General features: G+C 37.5%; 1 protein-coding gene and 1 pseudogene across 1 annotated transcript; both read left to right on the top strand.

Annotated features, from left to right (window-relative positions):
- Window positions 1–1244: 1244 nt before the first annotated feature.
- Window positions 1245–12104, top strand: LOC102701075 (subtilisin-like protease SBT3.9). Its single transcript, XM_040523142.1, has 10 exons — window positions 1245–1376; window positions 1904–1995; window positions 2824–2921; window positions 3160–3315; window positions 4276–4889; window positions 5667–5737; window positions 6888–7124; window positions 7383–7512; window positions 9496–9688; window positions 11329–12104. The coding sequence occupies exons 1-10, from the start codon at window positions 1269–1271 to the stop codon at window positions 11880–11882; spliced, it is 2253 nt and encodes a 750-aa protein (XP_040379076.1). The 5' UTR covers window positions 1245–1268; the 3' UTR covers window positions 11883–12104.
- Window positions 12105–13722: 1618 nt separating this feature from the next.
- Window positions 13723–16556, top strand: LOC107303980 (annotated as a pseudogene).
- Window positions 16557–22434: the final 5878 nt, after the last annotated feature.

The following is a 22434-nucleotide window of genomic DNA, read 5'->3' on the forward strand; positions in this document are numbered from 1 at the left end:
AGCAAAAATTGATTTTGTAATTGCACTTTTTTTGTCACTAGGTATAAGGTTTCCTCATCTTTTGCCACTTTTGATTATCTGACCTAACATTAATTTCCATCCGCTAGCATGGATGAGTGATATTAAATATCCATTTTGCCTCTCCCGCCGCCTCCCCTTTCGTCTCTCTCGATATGGCGGAATGATAGCCTCTCTCTCTCTCATTCGAACAAACTGAGGATGCACATGGAATTTTGGAACACACTCATTATGCCCTATAATACTGCTAATGTTCTTGGACTTTTATCTATCCATTTGCTGCCCTGTAGAAATAATGCTACTTTTTTTAAGGATGCAATGTTTCATGTGGAGGCACTCTTTGGTATCACTACTTTTTGTCAATGGTGCACCATGCACATCGCAGCATGATGTATCCCTCGATCATCATGCGCATAAATTAATTAATGATCCATAAATTAGGCAAGTTCTCATTTTTCGTACACATATACTCTAAATTTATACAAGGCCATAAATTACTATCGAATATATCATGTAGAAAAACAAAATTGATTTACTACAGCTTTAGTATCTATTTTCAGTGCCAAAATATAAAGAGGATCAACCATAGTGGCCATCGTTTTAATAAATATTAATACAATAAAAAACTTTACATCTTAATTTCCCCTTCTACAATTTTTTTTCAGAATGTTCTAAAACCTTTTTGGGTGTGCTATTACGGTCCTGTGATACATGGAGTCACCTACTCCACTTCTTCACAAAGCATATGACACAAGAAACTTGATGGTATACTAACTATTAACTATTATACAGTAGGACGATTCTGCTCTAAATTAGTATCCTTTGACATAGGCCATTGACACATGAGTATATGAAATATGGGTCATATATGTCAGACACTTAAAGTTACAGACCAGTAAATTAGAGCATATATTTTATCTAGTACTAGCCGGCCCTCCATATCCATGTGTTTGTTGTTCTTGGCTCGTGATGATATCTCTCTCCTTTTGTCGAGAAGGACTTTTGTACGGAAGGAATTAACCAGCCCTGTGAGAATCGAAACAATTAGATTTCGTTTTCATAATTGGAAACATTGACTTGAGCTGAATTATTTGTATGGCCCAGTGCTCCATTTACATACCGCCACACGCATATGCAAAAGGCAATGTCTATATTGAGATGTAATTGGTCCATCTAGGAGTATAAATTAGAGGGCAGGCAGACATGAGTTGCATATATCCTCTATACACAACACAAAGATCTGCAGAGATATGTGGAGTCTCTCAAAGCAGTCTATTTTTCTCACCTTTCTTCTCCACTTCTTCGTGCAACCGCCATGGTTGCTGCACGCTCTCAAGCAGACCGAACCACCAACAAAGGTATGACATGCAACCAGTTCGATTACCATCTCCATTTCTTGTAGTCATGGTACATATATCATGTTTGTTGCTAGGGTTTTTAACGGGCTTTAAGAAGTTATACCGAAGTCTACCCTAAGAATATACTTAATATACAATAGAAAATATGGTGTCCCTTAGTATCTCCTTGAAGATCGTAAAAACTTTCTTTATTGTTATACTTATGCTAGGAGCTTTACTTCCATTCTTTTTTTTTACCGCGAGGTACCAGTACTGTGAGGTACTAAAACCCTTACTCGTGCCATCCACCTCACGTTCAAGTTGACACTAAAATCTTGAGTGTCGGTGATGATAGATCAAACAGTCACGATTGCATTGTACCTCGAGGTCACGAGTGAGGATATTAGTATCTCACGGTACTAGTACCTTGCAGAATACGAGTAAAACTCTTATGCTAGACATATATATATATATATATAGAGAGAGAGAGAGTAACAATATGAGGAGCTGCATGCATTGCTGATTGATGAACTATAATAATTTTGAAGATATACATTGTTTACCTTGGGGAGAGACAACACGATGATGCTGATCTCATCACCGATTCCCATCATGACATGCTCGCCTCTGTTCTGGGAAGGTATGTATGCATGTATATACACGCTCGATGGAAAGATTCTTTGTTACTCAGTCGTTTACAAATTAATACTAACTCTTATTTTAACAACTGATATGATACTTTTTGCTCATTGCAAGTTGGATGGAAGATTAAAGAGACAATGTTAAATTATAAAAAAGTGGTCAAAGTTAAAGAGACAATGTTTGTGAATGATCAGTGGAAGATTCCTTAGCCAAAAGCTTAATTATAGCAAATGGGTACATGACAACCAACGAATCATGCAAGCAATGATGTCTTTGGCATAGTAACACAAAACCTTTAGTTGAGACAAAATTCTGGTAGCAGCTACTCCATCCGTCCTAAAATATAATTAAGCATTTCTAACCGTCATACTTTAGTCCATAATACAAAAAATTATCACTATTCAGAACACTAGCTACTTCTGTCGACCACTTGAAAGCTAATTTCGGCTTATCCCGACAACAATTTAGAAAGGCTTATATGCGGCGATGGTAACAAATAAAGCATTAGTTTCATAGAAACATGGACTGAGGTAGCAAGCATATATTATATTAAATAGGACAATTAAGTGTATAATTAACGAAAAAAATCACCCCAAAATTTATGCCAACTAGGCAACTAAATATCCATTCGTATTCTGTGATTTAATTAATTAGATAGCATTTCAATAGTCACCTGGCGTCACATATTTATTTGTAAAAGAAATTAGAACCAGTTACTAAATTCCTAGGGTAAAAATTATCATCTACTAATATTTGTTAGAGATGGTAAAGTTTTTCTTAATTACAATACTAACTCACTTATTATATGACGAATTTTTGTTTGAAGCAAAAAGGAAGCTCTCGAGTCGATTGTGTACAGCTACAGATACAGTTTCTCGGGCTTCGCTGCAAGGCTCACAAAAGCACAGGCGACCAAGATACGAGGTTAATTATTTTAATTCCATTGTTCTTCTACAGATCGAAAACTAAAGATACGAGGTCATTTATTTTCAAATAAATAACTATTAACTTTTGTATATTTATCGTAAATATTGAATGTGACGAAAGGTCAAACATTTCCTTTTCCAAAAGTTAGCAATTAAGGTCTGATATTTATAAACGGAAGAAAAGAAAATGTTTTGACCATTTCTAATTGGAAGTTTGCAATCACTATATATTCCAGGGCTGCCTGGTGTGGTGAGCGTGACAGAGAATCAAATCCACCGGTTGCATACCACTCGAAGCTGGGATTTCCTTGGAATGGACTACAGGCAGCCAAATGGCCTGCTTGCCAAAGCTAATTCTGGGGATGGCATCATCATTGGTGTGATTGACACAGGTATCCCTTAACTCTTTATATAAAGTTAATATCCACTAACTATAGTCAATGCTAATTCTACCTAATCTCATGAAGCCACGTCAACTCATCTTATTTTAGTCTTAGAATGATACATCAAAAGTATAAATTGTATCTTATCATCTTAATTGTTTTTAGTCTTAGAATGATACTTCAAGGGTGTAAATTGCATCTTTTCACATCACCTTAATTGTTTCTAGCCTTTGGTTGATTCATTAAGAGTGTAAATTGCATCTCTTTTCCACCATACAACCCAATCATTTATAACCTATCGATAATTGATAAAGACACAAAAAATATATAAACATAACAAAAAATTGTATAGTAGGTAAGAAAAATTTTTTAGAACACATATCTACCATATTATCATACAGTTCTCCCGCAGCAATGCGCGAGGTATCCATCTAGTATATAATTGATATGTAGGGTTATCGTTTGGCTTTTCAAACGAAGAATCCAAACGATATATTCTGAAGCAAAAAATAATTTATGAAATTTTTTATATACATGTTTTTAACAATTATAAGAGCAAAGGCTGAAATATAAACCACGATGAAAAAAATCATAAAATCAACACCAAATTTAAACTAAAAAAATATCAATTTTTGGCCTTATAAACAAATAAAAAAGCAAAAAGATAAGGCCCATGATTTATAAGGTGCCCATCTTTTCGCTTTTTAAAGGAATAAGCAAAACATTATATTTACAAATAAAAAATAATTTGTGTCTTTTATATACGTGTGTTAGTGATCTAGAGCTGATCACTAAAAGCTGAAAACAAAGATCAATGAAAAAACTCGAAAACCAATTTCAAATTTGATGTTAAAAATTTAAATTTTAGCTTATAAGTATAATGGTAAGTGAAAAAGCAAGGGTGTAAATTTCCATTGCACATTCATATATGTGTATATATAAATCCTACTATATGCATGTATGTTGTAGGTATCACACCGGAGTCAGCAAGCTTCAGTGACGAAGGATATGGGCCCCCACCATCGAAATGGAAAGGCATCTGCCAAGTGGGCCCCTCCTTCGGCGCTGAGAGCTGCAACCGGAAGCTCATCGGCGCACGGTGGTACATCGACGACGACCTCCGGAGCAGGATGGGCAGCGACGAGGTCCTCTCCCCCCGGGACGTAGACGGCCACGGCACGCACACGGCGTCGACGGCCGGCGGCAACGTCGTCCGCAACGCCAGCATCCTTGGGCTGGCCGCCGGAACGGCGCGCGGCGGCGCGCCCCGCGCGCGGGTGGCCGTCTACAAGGCCTGCTGGTCCGTGGTCGGTTGCTCCGGCGCCGGCAGGCTGAAGGCCCTGGACGACGCCGTCCATGACGGCGTCGACGTGCTATCGCTCTCCCTCGGCGGCCCGTTCGAAGGTCCAGGTACGCTGCATGTGGTCGCCAAGGGCATCCCGATCGTGTACGCCGCCGGGAACGACGGACCCATCGCTCAGACGGTGGAGAACTCGTCGCCATGGCTGCTCACGGTTGCTGCAACCACCATGGATCGCTCCTTCCCTGTGGTCATCACCTTGGGAAATAATGACAACTTTGTGGTATATATTATTTTGTCTTCCAGTTGTTTCAATATATTCTTATATTCTTTCTCTCTCTCTATATATATATATATTCTACGTACGGTGAGTCGTGACTCATGTGCTGGTTCGTGAGTCGGGGTCAAAAACATATCAAATCATCTTAAAATTTCGATTTATATGATAAATCGAAATTTAGAGGTGATTTGATATGTTTTTGGGCACCGACTCATGGAGCAACCCGTAAGTTGCGACTCCTTTTAGCAAAACTCAATATAGAGAGAGAGAGAGTCTACCTATGATGTGTCGCCACTCGCGGACTGCTCCGTGAGTCGGGGTCTAAAAACATATCAATAACCTCTAAATTTCTATTTATATGGCTCATTAGATTCTTTATATAAAACTCTTGTAGCATACAAAATTTTTATTTTTTGGAGTTTTTTAAATATTTGTTTGATATTTTTAAAATAATACATAACACATTGATTATTTTATTAATATTGTATAGTGACTTTAAGAATCTTAAATAAATACTTAAAAATCTCCAAAAAAAGGAAAATTTTTGTGTGCTACCAGATTTTGATATTAAGAATGTATTAAGCTATATAAATCAAAATTTAGAGGTGATTTGATATGTTTTTGGACCCTGACTCACGGAGAGCAGCCTGTGAGTCACGACTTAGTTTAGCAAAACACTCTCTCTCAATATATATATATATATATATACACACGTATGTATATGAGATGTGTGGGTTCGATCTAATTAATTCACACCAATGTGGGTGGTGATGCTTCCAGGCACAATCCTTTGTCCTTTCAGGACAACCAGCAAGTGAGTTCAGTGAGATACAGTATTACACGGATGAAGAGTAAGTGTTCAAAATCACATACTTGTTCTGTTTTTTTATCTGTCACGGTTAACTTTTGAGTCTAGGTTTGACCCTTTGTTCTATTTAAATTTTTACATAATTATTAATTATTTTATTTTAATTTGATTTATTACTTAAAAATATTTTAAGCATGACTTATAATTTTATATATTTTACATAAAATTCTGAATAAGATTAGTCGTCAAACATAAATGTAAAAATCAACAACATCAAATTAAAAAAAATCAACAACGTCGAATTAAAAAAAACGGATAGATCAACTAAATAGTTGATAATTAATTTCTCGAGTGTCGCTAAAGGAACATACGTAAATGTAACCGTCCTTTCAATACCACTCGGTATATATATAGGCTGCGTTCTTCTTTTAAACGTGGGTTTCAGTTCTTGTGGCCTGTGGGTACACTTTCTAATCTCATAAATAATATGTTTAGTGCAAAACTTTTCTATATAATAAATAATTCCGTTGTTTACACCATGAAATAGATATTATGACAAATAGATGATCATTTAATTCTTTAATCTCGGCTACCTCAAACATCATAGTATACTAAAAAAGAGAAAACAATGAAAAGAAAAATATATACAGTAATCCCTCAACAAGTGCTAGCCATTTTGTCCTGTTTGGTACATACACCTTTAAATCGCAGATCAATGCTAGATTTGAAGTCAGTAAGTTAAATTAAAGTGTATTTAAAATTTTGTATTTTATCACTCGCTCCTAGCTTGCTCCATTATTTAGTAAGCATGCAACAAACATAGCATATATATATATATATATATATATATATATATATATATATATATATTATGTGTGTGTGTATGATACTAGCACATTATCGGTGCATTGCAACGGGATTTATTTTTTTAAAAAAAATAGCATACCATGTTATTAATATTATTTTATTTGTATGTATCATATTTTAATTGTTAAATATTTTTATTATCAATATATGAGTCTATTAATCTTACGGTTCTTTTCTTCACTAATAAGTAGAGCGAGCTAGTGAGAACGGTTAATATACAGCATCCATTTTTTTAAAAAAATAGTTTATAGATAAAAAACAAGGAGTTAGTAATGTTTATAGTAGTATAGATATATGTTTATGACATGTATGATGTGCTCCTGCAGCTGCAAAGCCGAGAACATCGACAACACGGTGAAGGGGAAGATTGTGTTCTGCTTCTTAGAGAAGTACGCCCAGCAGCCGGACTACTACAGTATCACAAAGGCAGTGAAAGAGCAAGGAGGTGTTGGGGTGATCTTGCCTCAGTACAACACCGACTTGGTTCTGGGCGACAGCATTCTGGTCTTTGTTCCCTTTGTCACTGTTGACTACGACATCGCCTACAGGATATCCCAGTACATGTAGGTTATAAATAATAAAATTAACTGTCAAAATCTGAAAAAAAAAATTATACCGTCTAGTAATTTGAAAAACGTACGCGTGAAAAACTAAAAATTTGGTCACGAAAGACCAGAGCTCTAGTCATTTCAAAACATTCATAAGGATATATGTTAGTTAATTAACTGCCTTAGTTTACTTCCATTCCATGCTCAAGCAATCCTTTTATTATTTTGTTTCAACACATACAATTATTACAGAGAAAGTGATTTGTATTACAGAGAAAGTGATGACGACCCAAAAGTGAAGATATCACAAACCCGAAGAACAATCGGAACTGAAGTATCTGCCCCACAAGTAGCAGTTTTCTCGTCCAGAGGGCCTAGTCCTATCTATCCTGGGGTCCTCAAGGTAAAATTAATTAGCTACAGTTTCTACTCTTGATATAAATATAATGGTTCATATATATAATCACCACATTTAGGACTTATTTGGTCCAGCGGAATTTAAACCCAAAGGAATATAAAATGTGGAGGAATAGGATGTATAATAACACCAATTCATAGAAATTTTTCAAGAGGTTTGAGTGGATGGAAATTTTCCTATGTTCTTTCTCTATATCTTGTAGGAAAGAAAATTCTTTTCTGATTTTCCTATGGTTCATTCGTACAAACCAAACAACTTTCAAAGGAATTCAATACTTAGGAATTGAATCTTTTTTTCCTTCAAAACGAATAACGAATAGGCACTTATGCAATATTGTTAACCGCAACGATAATCTGGCCAGAGTGCATGTCATATATGGGCCGCTTTTGGCCATGGAACTAAGTTATCTAAACCTTTTCGTTTTTCGCGCACACGTTTCTCAAACTGCTAAAGGATATATTTTTTAAAAAACATTCTATAGAAAATTGTTTTAAAAAATCATATTAATTTATTATTTTAATAATTAATAATTAATTAATCATGTACTAATCTATTACTGTGTTTTCCGCGCTGGATAACTTTAACCCTACTTTAACCCTCCCCACCCCTACTCTAAACGCGGTCATACTATGATGAGGGATACAAATTGTTAGTAGCAGTATTTAGGCCGCGTTCGGCAAAGAGGAGGTGATAAGTTAACTTACTTCGCACAGAAAACGTAGTAATGGATTAGTACATGATTAATTAATTATTAATTATAGAAAAATATAAGATAGATTAATAATATTTTTAAAACAACTTTTCTATAAAAAAATTTTTATAAAAAATACACCGTTTAACAGTTTAGGAAGCGTGCGTGTGGAAAACGAGAGGAGTTAGTTAACTTATCATAGGGACCGAACGCGGCCTTAATGTACTGTTCAAGACAGAATCTGATAAATAAGACAAATTAATCAACAAATACTTTATCGGCAACAAGCTAGTCAGGTACTGTTCATATTAAGACTCAAAAAGGCATATATGTTTTTATTAAATATGGAAAAATGCATATTAATTTGTCGGAATCATATATTTACGTTCTTGTATTGCTCAGTATTGCTAAAGGCTTCGACAGACATCATCAAGCTAGCAGTGTTTGGGGTGATCTTTTGTTTTTTTTATGTAAAAAATCAAACGATATATTTACAAACAAAAAAAATTTATAAATAAAACTTTTATATACGTGTTTTTAATGATCTAAAAGCCAAGGCTAAAAAATAAACTACGATAAAAAAAACTCAAAATCAACTATAAATTTAATGTTAAAAATTTAAATTTTGGCTTATAAGCATAAACAAAAAGCAAAAAGATTTTCTAGAAGGTAAAATATACAAATGTGTGCAAAAACTTCTGACAACATGTATAGCCACATAACTTTGCTGATTAATATATATACTCTTCCTGATTCTAACAGCATTATCTTGGAAAGCCTGGCTCTGCTGCATGGTCATAATTTGTAGTTCATCTCAGTTAATCAGGAAAAATAATTTTAAAATAAGCTACAGTGCTCTTAGCTGCTAATATTTGCTAGGAATAATCAACTATTTATCTGCATGTACATATGTAATCAGAACTATTAATTGCTACTAAATTCGTCGCTAAATGTTTGACGTCGCTGACTTTTTTATACGCGTTTGACTATTCGTCTTATTAAAAAAAATTGTCAATTATGTAAAGCTATATATATATATGCATAAAAATATATTTAACAATACACGAAATGATATACAAATAACTAATAATTATGTAAATATTTTGAATAAGACTACCAGTCAAACGTGTATAGACAAGTCAATGGCGTCAAAAATTTAGGTATAGAAGGAGTATTTTAAACAAGTTACTCTATCTATGTTTCACCTGTTTCCCCATTGGTCAACATATATTCCGCTATTATGTTAACATGATAATGTTGTATATATAAAATTGCAGCCAGACGTTGCTGCACCAGGGGTTGCGATTTTGGCTGCCTCACCAAAGACTCCCACTTATAGACGTGCTTCATATCATTTTAGTTCTGGGACATCTATGGCTTGCCCCCATGTGTCTGGGATCGTTGCGGTGCTCAAGTCTCTGCATCCTGATTGGTCACCTGCTGCCCTCAAATCTGCAATCATGACTACAGGTAACATTTTCGCTTGTATAAGCCAAAATTCTTTTAAATTTAGTTTAATTTGGTGCTGATTTTGTTTTTTTAACCAAACCTTATTTTTCGGCCTTGGTTTTTAGATCGCTTAGAATATATATATAAAAGTTTTATTCACAAACTATTTATTATTTGCCAATATGCCGTTTTGCCCTACAGGTTTGGAGTAGAGAAGTTTTGCACTAATACTTTGTTTAAAAATGGATCTTATAATCGGCCATATATATCTATTTTTGTCGGTGAACGGAGCTGTTATTTATCAATATAGCAAAAACAAAGAGTACACATGTACTACATTAACTTTGTTTAAAGTGAAATCTTTGATGACCAAGACAGAAATATAACAGATAGACCAGAACATGATAGCACATCGGTTCAGTACACGTTTTGTTCTCTGAACTTTTTTGCATTCTTACTGGCCTGTTGCCATTGGCATCCATCATGTCTTTGTGGCACCCCTTGCCCAGATGAGCCTAACACTATCTACCATCAGGCCATCAACCCGGATCTCCATCCGTTGTTGAACTGCCTGGATAAAATCCATTTCAACTACGATAAGGGAAATGGGCTACATCTGGCTAGTGGGATTCCTTCGTGACGTGGTAGTGTGTCTCTCACACCTTAGTTTCCAAATTCATATAGTCCATAGTGGGTTCATATTTACCTAGCACCTAACTCATAGGTTGAGTAGATTCACGTTTATCTAGAATCCATCTTGTACTTTCGTAATCGATTCGTGTAAAATGGTTGGCCCTGAGATACTATTGTTATGGTGATAAGCTAGCCTAAATCTATCAACCTAAACTCTCCGTATGAGATTAATCTCACCAAACGAACACTTGGGCTAATTCTATCTAACGAATTCATACGTCTCATGGGTTGAAATAGGAACAAGAACAAGCACATGGGCAAAACCAGAGTACCAATGGGGGCTAGGTATTACAATGTCATCTTACAAGGCATCACCGCAAATTTAATTGCACATTAGGAAGATAATAGCCTGTCATTTATCATCTCTGATGGTCATTCGTAACCCCTCCCTTACCATCCTCAACTTATGAACAATCAATATTTTGAGGCTTAAACCAGCCTTCAAGCTGCCGAGTCCATTAATTTTCCATTGCCTTTGGTAACTTGGACGGAAAACAATCTCAGCCATTCTGATAGATGGCTTGCTTTGATGGTTTACTATTTCGGTGCACCCAAATCTATCGAGGGTACCAAAATTTTATAGTTTTTGAAAATTTTCGAACAAAACATTCAAACAGAATTTTAATTTGAACAGCAAATTGGTGTAACTTAAGCTAAATTCAAGGGAGAAGAATTAGAGTTACCATTCAGGGAGGACGATGCATGCCTCCAACCATTACTACTTTCTGTAACATTATACTTCTGAAACATCAACACAGCACATGGAAATGAATGTAACTTGTGGTTCCTCTTTGTGCAACAGAAAAGTATCTTAATTACACCTCCACATTTTGTCGCTTTTTCCCCCGCAAAATTCTCTCGTTGCAAATCCATTGGTGGTCCGGCCGGCCACTGACCAAGCAAACATCTGCATTTGGTGTATACATTGATCTAGTAACATTCTGAACATTGTATTTCTTCACATGCAGCACTTAGCTATGACAACAACGGGATGCCGATTCAGGCTAATGGAAGAGTTCCAAAGATCGCCGACCCTTTCGATTACGGAGCAGGTTTCGTGAACCCCAACATGGCAGCTGACCCAGGCCTCATCTACGACATCAACCCATCAGATTACTTCAAGTTCTTCAACTGCATGGGAGGACTAGGCTCCGGCGACAACTGCACCACGGCGAAAGGCTCAGTCGCCGACCTGAACCTGCCATCCATCGCCATCCCCGACCTCAGGACGTTCCAGGCCGCCACGCGCACCGTCACCAACGTCGGCGGCCAGGCGAACGCCATCTACAGGGCGTTCCTGCAGGCGCCCGCCGGCGTCGAGATGGCCGTCGAGCCGCCGGTGCTGGTGTTCACCAAGGACAGGAGGGTGCAGAGCTTCAGGGTGACCTTCAGGGCGACGAGGAGGGTGCAGGGCGACTACAGGTTTGGGAGCCTGGCGTGGCACGACGGCGGGAGCCACTGGGTTCGCATCCCCATTGCTGTTCGCATCGTCATCCAAGACATCTACTCCAAGATTTCCTAGTTGATTTGATCGATCGATCGACATTGTTAGCTGATCAAACAGTCACTGGCACCTACAAATGAAGGAGCAGATCGATTCAAATGCTGTGGTAGCATTGCTATATGTGTCACATGTCTGTTCTGAATAATGGAGTTTCTATGTGGCTAAAGCCACAGTCAAAACTTAATTACTTATATGTACGCAAGTAATAAATAAAAAAGCTGCTGGCATATGTGTCAACTAACCCACTGTGTTTCTATATGCTGAATTTTAGAGTTTGATGTTATGATTTCGCTTTATCGCTTTTGTTGCACAGATATGATTTCATGGATGATAAAATAGTACCTGAAAAATCTATGAAAAGCTATCTTTAAAACGCATCATTGGTCGAGCTAAGTCTTAAAAACCAAAAAAAAAAAAAAAAGAGTCAAGCATTTTCGTTCGTCTTTCACATCATTGTCATTGAGTCGCAGCAAGCAGCTGTATGTTTGCACCTCCATTGTTGTCGATCTGGAACCTCAATCTGGTATGGTCCGGCTTCCTCCTGGACGTCCTTCTTGGCCTGCAACTAGGCCTGTTCAAGTTCAGTCTCACCCAAAAAAGCTTGAACCTGTGACCCGGCCATGCACTGTGCCAGGCCTGGGCCTGGATATTGGAGTCCAAAAACCCGAAAAAGTCTGACCAGACCTGAGAAAGCCCAAGGGTTGGGCTCGGGCCTGGGTTTGTTTGACTAGAATTTTGCTAGGCCTGATCCAGGTTTTGAACAGACCTAGCTGCAACCAACTGGGCTGCCAGATTCCTCTGCCCCGCCTTTAGTCGGTGCCCTCTCCATCTCCAACACCTAACCATGGCAACCAGTTCTTCTCTAGATGCTTTGTTGAATTTCTGGTCAAACTTCAGCACATTTTAATCCAGAAAAGCATGATCATAAACATGGGTGATCCATTGCTAGTGCTAAACATATATATGCTACCAACGGTATAAGCATGTAAGAATATATTTAGCACAAGATTTGAGATACAATCATCGAAGGATGTGGAGAACCCTCCTAATGTAGAACTGTTGTCGTCATTGTTGCCACTGCCGCCAACGTTTCATCATACGAGTAGTAATAGAAAGTAGACGAAATACTGGATCTTCCTTAAGACATACAAAATACCGATACCTTCTTGTATGAAATCCTGATAAATAACGCAATCGATGAAAACAATCTTTTAAGTTCACATTAAGACACAAAATGCATATTCGTTGAAATCCTAATACCTTCTTGTATGCCCCAGTTTAGCTAAAGACTTGGATACAAGGGTCAAAATGACATATTGATATATGGGAATGTATTGTGTGCGCACAACCTTTCCATGCACATTCAATGCATATCAACTTCGAAATGTAGCAATTTTAGAAAAATAGTATACATATGTTTAAAGTATAACATGTCAGTTACTTCTATAACATGACCAATTTTACGGTCTTTGAGTACATACTGAGGTACCAAGTACCTCTTGTATCTTAATTTTATAAGATTTGCTCTGGTATAATAAAAAGTATGTCGAGGTATCGGTACCTCGAGATACAAAATCATTTCCTACCATTGGATCTAACTGGGTAGGATGTTTACTTTTTGTTATATTTTGTTACACGAGGTACTGGTACCTCGAGTTACTTTTTGTTACATTTTATTAGACTGAAGCAAATTTCTAATATTATACTAAAATTTTAGTATCTACGGTAAAATGCCAGTTATAATAGGCGCAGAAGCATATACCGAAGCATTAATTATTACTTTGAACAATACTATAATACTTGATTCAGTCGATGTTTCACCTGTTTTTCCATGGATTAGCATGTCTGTTATCATAACATGAATGTTCTCGATCCCAAATTGCAGCCTGACATTGCTGCACCCGGTGTTTCGATTTTAGCTGCTGCGCCAAAGTATGCTCTTGATGCAGGTGTTCCGTATCATTTTGACACTGGAACGTCTATGTCATGCCCCATGTAACTGGGATCGTTGCAGTACTAAAGTCTTTGCATCCTGAATGGTCACCTGCCGCCCTCAAATCCGCAATTATGACCACGGGTAACTATTTTTCAATTAATAAATTTCAAGTTTTGAGTGTGTAGATTTTGCGCAAATATTTCATTTCAGACGATCCTTTGGGGCCAATTTTTTTTTTGTTTTTGCTGCAAGGAAAATTCCCTTAATCAATACTTTTTCTAGTCTATAGTATAAGTATAACATTTCTAGCTAACAGGAATGGATATACTATAAAAATATAATTAATAATGCATTTGATGGAACTAATTTACTATTGTACTCCTATTTCAAAATATAAGTATTTCTAATATTCAAATTGTAAGATCATGGTCATAATCAATATTTTGTAATGAACAATTGGCTTATAAATTGATAGAATTTGGTTTGAAAACAGTTATGGTGTTGGTGTGAGTATGTGTGACTAATGTGAGTCAGGTTGCGATATTTATGCTCGGAAACGGTTGGTTTGTCTCTATGTGTGCAGGTGACTTGAGGTCAACTGTGGTTAATGACGAGGACCATGACTAGGTTTACGGAGGAACCGAGGTCTGGATGGTCAGGATGCCATGTGACATGGTTGGACTAGAGTTGTGATTCTCGGAGGTCAATATCGGTCAACGGCGGTGGGATCATAACTAAGCTCAGAGAGGAGCTGATATCCGGACGATGGAGAATGCCGGGTGACGATGTTGAATACGAGGTGGCACATGGTAAAGAAACACCGTGTGAGATAGAGTCGTAACGGGCTTCACATATTGCATGTGTAAGCATCGGAAAATCGCGAAGTAAATTGGAGAAGAAAAAGAGGAAGGTGCTACACGAATCGGATTGCTACAGCGGCGCGGGTACTGTAGCAAACCGGTTCGGACACTGTAGCAAATCAGGATATTGTAGCAACCCGGTTCGGGCACTGTATCAAATCGGGATACTCTAGCAATCACGTTACTGTAGCATCGAGGTTTGGTTTTAGATTATAATTGGATATAATTTTGGAGAGATGAGTTCTATTAGTATAAGGAGTCCTACTCCTATTTGGTGATGGACTTTTCGATAGAAATAGAGACTGAGGGGTATGCCCCCGGTATGCTTTTTGTGAGATTTAGAACTAGAAGATTAGAGTTGAATAGTTGTTGATTCTAAATCGATAATTTTGAGAGGAGCGTTGTTGGTGCGCTTTGTAAATTCTAGTTGATGTAATAAAGTTAAGTTCATTCGATCAACGTCTTCGGCTTTTATCTACTAGTGATTTTCTGGATTCCGACGATCTGATCAGCGCTGGTGATTTTCTGGATTTCGACGATCTAATCGGCGGCACAGGAGCGGCGCGATCAAGGTAGAGGTGGCACAGGAGTGGGGCAATCAAGGTATTCTTCGACAGAGGTAATCTTTAATTCCGCAAAAGATTTTAGGTTTTGGTTTTCCATACCATTCACCCCTCCTCTGATAGGTTTGGTTGATCTTGTTCGATCCTTCACAAATTTTGTACTATAGTGTAAGCATTGATTCTGATGATTCTAATCATTTCGATGATTCAGACCAATTATATATATACTTATAGAGAGAATCCAGTCAACTAAAAATTAATTTTTGAAGTGACTAATATTTCAATGATTCTCATGGATCAGACTCGACCACATGAGGCTCGTAAGGGCATTTCCAACAATAGAGATAAAATACTATCTCTAAGTATTCTAAAAGACAACTTTTTCAATGGTCTAGCTCTTAGCAAATAATTCATAGTACAAATAACCTCACAAATTATTCTCACTTGACATTAAAATATGTGGAAAAGACTATCTCTTGATTAAGAGATAGCTTTTATCTCTCTTTTATTAAAAAAATATATAGTATATTTTATAAATACCTATTGGAGGTAGCCTAATATGTCCCATTCTTGTACCATGCGAAACAGGGCGGTACATGGCGTAGGTCTATAATTCTAAATCTATTATCTGAAATCACTCTACAAGGTTTTAAAATAGTTAAGACGACATGGATTTAGCCCTACTCTTGAAATCTTTCAGTTTCGCCCCTGAGGCGAATCACTGTTCCACTAGATGAAATTTGGGCACATAAGCTCAACATTTGATCACTATTTTTAGAGAGATTTTATTATGCTTGCAGCAACTACCTTTGACAACAACGGATGCCGATACAGGCTGATGGATACATTCCAAAGATTGCCGATCCTTTTGATTATGGAGAAGGGTTTGTGAATCCTACCATGGCAGCTGATCCAGGACTCATCTACGACATCAGTGCATCCGATTATCTCAGCTTCTTCAGCTGCAAGGGAGCAACGAAGAAGGCATCCATGGCTGACCTGAACCTCCCATCGATCGCCATTCCCAACCTTAGGACCTCCCAAACCGTGGCGCGCGCGCAGGGTCACCAATGTCGGCGGCCAGCTCGACGCCGTGTACAAGGTTTTCCTCTACCCTCCCGCCGGCGTCGAGATGGCCGTCGATCCGCCATTGCTGGCGTTCAGCAAGGAGGACAAGGTGCAGAGCTTCAAGGTGACCTTCAGGGCGACACGGAAGGTGCAGGGAGACTACATGTTTGGAAGCTTGGCGTGGCACAATGGAGGACACCATTGGGTTCGAATCCCCATCGCAGTTCGTGTTGTGATCCAAGACATCTACTCCAAGATTTCCTAAGTTTCATATATGTATGGTACTAGTTGATCAGAGATCGACGAATATAAATGAAGCCGAATTCGATCATATATAAGCTTTCTATGCAGCATGTTGTATGTGTTTCTGCAGCCCGGCTGCATCTTATTCCAACTCCAAGCAGTGTATGTGTAATGTTAGGGCGAAACGCTATTTGTATCATGTCTTAAATATAATGGATTTGCTATATTCTCTCTATTTTATAACGTAAGACGTTTTGACTATGATAGATTCTTCTATCAATGTATATTATTTATATATATATCTAGATTCATTAACATTCACATGAATATAACAAATGCTAGAAAAAAATTGCATCGTGAAACGGAGCTATTAGTTAAAGCCTTCTTGACTTGATAACCTGATTCTGTTCTGAGAGTCACTGTAAAGTTGACGAGAAGGTGCCAGTTATCGTTGTCGTGTTGATAGAGTCAGTCCTTTTCAAGAAGATCTGAATCAAATTAAGTCGAGCAGATTTTCCTGAATGTCATACTTTTGTTTTCACAAGAGGAGCAACAATTTATGAGTAGTGGTGCTATGCTGAAATTGGTAGCCAACACTACTAGATCCTCTAATCTGTGACGGTCCATCATAAGCGTAGGCTTCGTGGGCCATCAAAATAAAGTCATCTCAACCAGGTCTAAAATAACGACATTATAAATATAGTCACACAGATATAATCGAGGTACTATCATTAATGTAACTCATTAATGATGGGCAAACATTTTGGCCCGATTAAGATTACCTCTTATTATCTCAATGAGATCGTATTTCAGCCCGTTATAGATGACTACCATGGTGATACTATCTTTTGTTGGCACTATATTTTTATATAGATAACTAAATTCCTTGATATATCAAATGATGCATCACTGCAGAATATTTCTTTAATTATTAAAACATGTATGCAGCTGTCGAAAATAATGAACGAGAAACACAACCAATGGAAACATCATTAGTAATTTCACATTGCTAAAAACTATGATATGTTTTCTTAAAACTGAAAAGTACTCATGCGATAAATATTTACTAGGTATTATATAATCACTTAATATTTGATTTAAATATCTTTTTATGTAATATAAAAAGACACGATGTAATTTGTTTTTAACACTCAAACAATTAGAATTTGAACTACGTGTTATTTAAGGTTGCACAAATGTTTTTTTATTTGATATATACAGACATCAATAAATTTTCACTTATTATAAGAAGTCGAAAAATTATATTAGATGCAAAGCATGTTTGTATAATGTAGCCTTCATTAAATTTAGCTTTATATAGTTTAAATTTTATGTTAATATTAGATAATATAAATAAATATTTGATTAAATTTATCCTTGCACTGTGTGAACTTAATTGTGTAGTGACTTTGAAATTAGTGCATCATGTTTCTAAAATTAGTGTATAAATTTGGTCTTCTAAGTTCGAGAACTACCGTCCAAACTGAAAAAATTGCAGTTGCAATATATGCCAACCTATAGTTAATTATACAAAGCTATAATAGTCATTACCAACCGGTGGTTCACAACTATTTTGCTAGAGTTTGTTTAAATAATAACCAGATTAGCAAATGCTCTAGCATCCGGTTCTCCTCCATGGCACAGTGCAGGGCCACGATGAGGCTGTGGAAAATATTTGATGGGAGAGAAATCATATGATCTGTTATGATCTATTGTGATCTGCTGTATATTGCACTGACCCTCATGGGTGTATTTATAGGGTACATAGGAGATAAAGACTTGGAGTACAAGATAAATATTCTATCGTATCTCTCTAGGATTTTAGCTTTATCTCTAGAGTTTCTATTGGACTCTGTTATCTCTAACCGTATGTATCTATGTCTCTAACATTCCCCCTCAGTCGTAACGATAGCAAAGCGAACGATTACGACTGGATTTGAAATCTTATGTTTCACCATCTTTTCTTCTTGGTTTCTCCATCATCAAATGCATCTCTGATGGATAGTCTTCCACCTCGATGACTATGTCTCTTTCTGTGTCGTCTCAATCCTCCACCTTGATGACTGCGTCCCCTTCTGTGTCATCCCATGTCTCTCTCCTCTATTCCCTCCCGTAGTCATAGCGGGAGTGTCATGGACGAGAGCGATGACACGGACGCTTTTGACTGGAGTTGTCGAGGATGATTTGTTGTAATGTATGTCGAGGTAGCCAATCATATGGTAGCCGTGGTTGTCGTAGACATGGGATATAGCTGAAGGCAAAAAAAATTGAAGATAGAGCTGCGATCATAGATGAGGCACCTTACAGATGTCAGAGGATGCCATTAGAAGCGTTTTTACATATGTCAGAGGATGCTCTTAGGTCATCTTGTAGATGTCGAAGAACGCCGTTGACGTCAGGTCACTAATTTTTGGTTGTATTCTATACGTCGTGTAGGAGGTCACCACCGTAGTGATGCCAGGTTGATGCAGTCTTTGCCTGTCGTAGATGACACGGTTGATGCCGATGTCGATGAAGCGTCTTGCAGAGATTCCTGTTAGAGGACGCGAGATGTATGTCCATTGTTGTGGACGAAGCGGCGTCATGTTGTTCCCATGTTGATGTAGACCATCGGCGGTGTTACTTCAATATATGTAGACGACGGACGTGGAGACTCGATGAAGACGTCGGTTACTTGATACAGTGCTTGCTTGTTGGTTGATCGATGTCGTCGCTCCTCTGCTTCTGCCGCTAGAATTTGGAGGGTCTTGTAGCTAGAAGAAACTAATCTAATCTAATCTATAGATGATATATGGTGACTAAAGAGAAATTGATCTAATACTAATTATTGGAGATAATCTAATCTAGGAAGCTCATGAAAGAGAGAAAAATTAAATACATGCTCTCTACTGTGCGGTAAAAAGTAAAAAGGAAATTGAAGATCTATAGCTGCAGCCTCGCCGTCTTGTTCTCTACTGTGCTGTCAAAAACAAATTGAATGCATGCATGGCAACATGGAGAGGTGATCGATGGTGAGTGCAGATTGACAGGTTGACGATCGATGGCGGGCGACGTCGTCTTTGATTTGATCGGCCAGCGGTTGGATGGCTCGCCGGCGGCGGCTCGCCGCGGGCGTGCCGGTATGGAATCAAATTCAATGACTAGTTTTTATCTAGGCTCTGATACTGATACCATATTAACTTGTATGTACCAGTCAGTTGCATCTAAAAACTTAAGCTAATAGGAAAAAAACGGGCAATTCACTTTATACACTCCAACACTCCCTCGCGCGAGACCCGCTTAAGTCTTAAGCGTGAAATATTGTAGTTGGCGTTGCAATTATTTTATTTAATTGCGCGCTAGCCAGGATTCAAACTCGACATCTCTGGCTCTGATACCATGTGGAAAATATTGGATGGGAGAGAAATCATATGATCTGTTGTGATCTGCTGTATATTGCACTGCCCCTCATCGGTGTATTTATAGGATGCATGGGAGATAGAGACTTGGAGTACAAGATAAATATTCTATCGTATCTCTCTAGAATTTTAGCTTTATCTCTACAGTTTCTATTAAACTCTATTATCTGTAACCATATAAATCTATATCTCTAACGGAGGCGAGCCTTGGCTCCACAAGGCACTCAAGGCAAGGCACGTCACAAAGCCGGTTCCGCGAAAACCCAAATTGGTAAGTAGTCAACCCAATTTTTTAAGATTTCACATAACTTTTTTTTTCTGATATGAGGGATTTTGAAATTAGGGTCTGATCAAATGGGAAAAAAGTTGGGATTATTTTTTTACTATCCGTCTAATCTTCTCTTTCTTAATTATTTCAGCCCTAGCCAAAATATTTAATTAAACATAAACATTGAATCCAATTAACCATAACCAGAAAAAAAATACTACCACAATAAAAATTGAACCCTAGATATTAAAAACCGACTATCACAGAGGTAGCAATGGTTTGAGTGGGACGATGAGATCAAAAGGTTAAAGCAGTGGCTCTGATACCAAACGTAGATTTGATCATCTAATGCAGAAGCTTAGAACCTCACTGTTATTTGCAGTAATTAATATTGTTGATCTCCTCTCCTCTACGTCGATGGGAGAGAATGTAGAGGAAGCCGAATCGTGAACCACTCCAATGCTTGTAGTGGGTGTAGTTGTAGCATGCAGTAGTGTGGAGATAAACACCGGGTTGATCCTTAAGGGGTCACCAGTGATAAACAGAATACGAGTGTCCTTCAAGCCTCTAGCGCTAGTAAGGATCGGTTAGGGTTTTGTAATTTGGGGAGACCGAGAGAGTCATGAGAAGAGCCCTGCGCGAGATGCCTTCTCTTTTTAATTCATTTGCTGACGGAAATCGGGGCTGTTCCAAAAGGATGATTTTGGGCACCCCGGCCCCATCACGGTGCGTAGATTAGGAAACAATTAAATCACGAAGATTTCGTGGCTGTAAATAAATCTCACAAGCCGAGAGATTAATTCCAACACAAAATTAGAGAGTAAACTGCATTGACGGAATAAGTGGGCATCTCTATGTTTGAACTATTAATTAATTAATTAGATAGTAAACTACATTGATTTATCTAAAAGTTTCAACATCTTCGATGTTTGTTAGGGAAGAAGATAACTACTGGTCATTATTTTAAAAAATAAATAATCTGATCTTTAATTTCATTAACTTAATTTTTCAATTGTAACATATTATAATTATAACATTCTAAAAGATGGCTGCAATTTAGAAAAAAAATCTCTTAAAGTGAATTAAAAATACTATAAGCCCTCCCGGGACAAATGTGACATCTCACCTCACAAAATTAGAAATCGTAGATACTCTAATGAAAAAAAGCGAAATATCTGGTCCATTATCATGCATGTTAAAATATGTAGTGCTTTTAGGTGGGTTATGGTACAGTAGTGCTTTAGTATCACCTGAAAGTTTAGGTGGACGAGTGCTAGTTTATAATCTCTACATAGCTATGTAATCCTAGGTCAGCTTATAATCATTCTAGACAAAGTGACAATACTAAGTGTAGGATGCTATGTTTTATGGCATGTAAAGTAGTCGTAGAGGAGACAAAATGTAAAAGCGACCCACGGAGCAGTGGCGGAGCCACCAATATGGCAAAATATGGTGGCCGCATACCTCGCCGCCGGCAGACCCCCCTCCCCGCCATACTCAGGGATGTACGCCACGCAGAAGATGATTTATAAGTATCGTGATTTATATGAAGTACCATTTGCATGCTGATTTATAAGTTAATGCATCATAGCTTCATTTTATTTTACATATGTGGTTTTTATATACAAATTAGAACTTAGGCCGTGTTTAGTTCTAAAAAATTTTCTCCTAAAAACATCATATTGAATCTTTGGATACCTGAATAAAGCATTAAACATAGATGAAACGAAAAACTAATTGTACAGTTATGTGAGAAATCATGAGACGAATCTTTTGAGCCTAATTAGTCTATGATTAGCCATAAGTGCTATAACCCACGTGCGCTAATGACGGATTAATTAGGCTCAAAAGATTCATCTCGCGGTTTCTATGCGAGCCGTGAAATTCGTTTTTTCATTCGTGTCCAAAAATCCCTTCCAACATCTGCTCAAACGTCGATGTGACATCTACATTTTTTTTCCAACTAAACACCTCTTCAGTAGTATTAAGTTTGTCATAGGTAGATTTTCATCTTGGCTCCGCCACTGCCAGGGAGACTCGCTAGTCGATGTTAAGACTTCATAGGAATGGGGCGAGCAAAGCCTCTGCGCTTTTCCCTCACTCAATGATAAGGAGATCAACCAATTACAGTGGTCTAGCAACATGTATATATGGTTGAAAATTTGTAATATTGGTGCAAACATCAACAAAATCTAATTACTGCAATACATTTGAGTAGAACAGAGCATTTAGGT

This window comes from Oryza brachyantha, chromosome 4 (assembly GCF_000231095.2).
Source record: "Oryza brachyantha chromosome 4, ObraRS2, whole genome shotgun sequence".
NCBI classification, from domain to species: Eukaryota; Viridiplantae; Streptophyta; class Magnoliopsida; order Poales; family Poaceae; genus Oryza; species Oryza brachyantha.

Coding starts and splice junctions, on each gene's coding strand:
- LOC102701075 (XM_040523142.1), top strand. CDS start 1,269: ATGTGGAGTCTCTCAAAGCAGTCTATTTTTCTCACCTTTCTTCTCCAC. Junction 4,890..5,666: donor GAAATAATGACAACTTTGTG/GTATATATTATT, acceptor TGATGCTTCCAG/GCACAATCCTTTGTCCTTTC. Junction 7,513..9,495: donor TCTATCCTGGGGTCCTCAAG/GTAAAATTAATT, acceptor ATAAAATTGCAG/CCAGACGTTGCTGCACCAGG.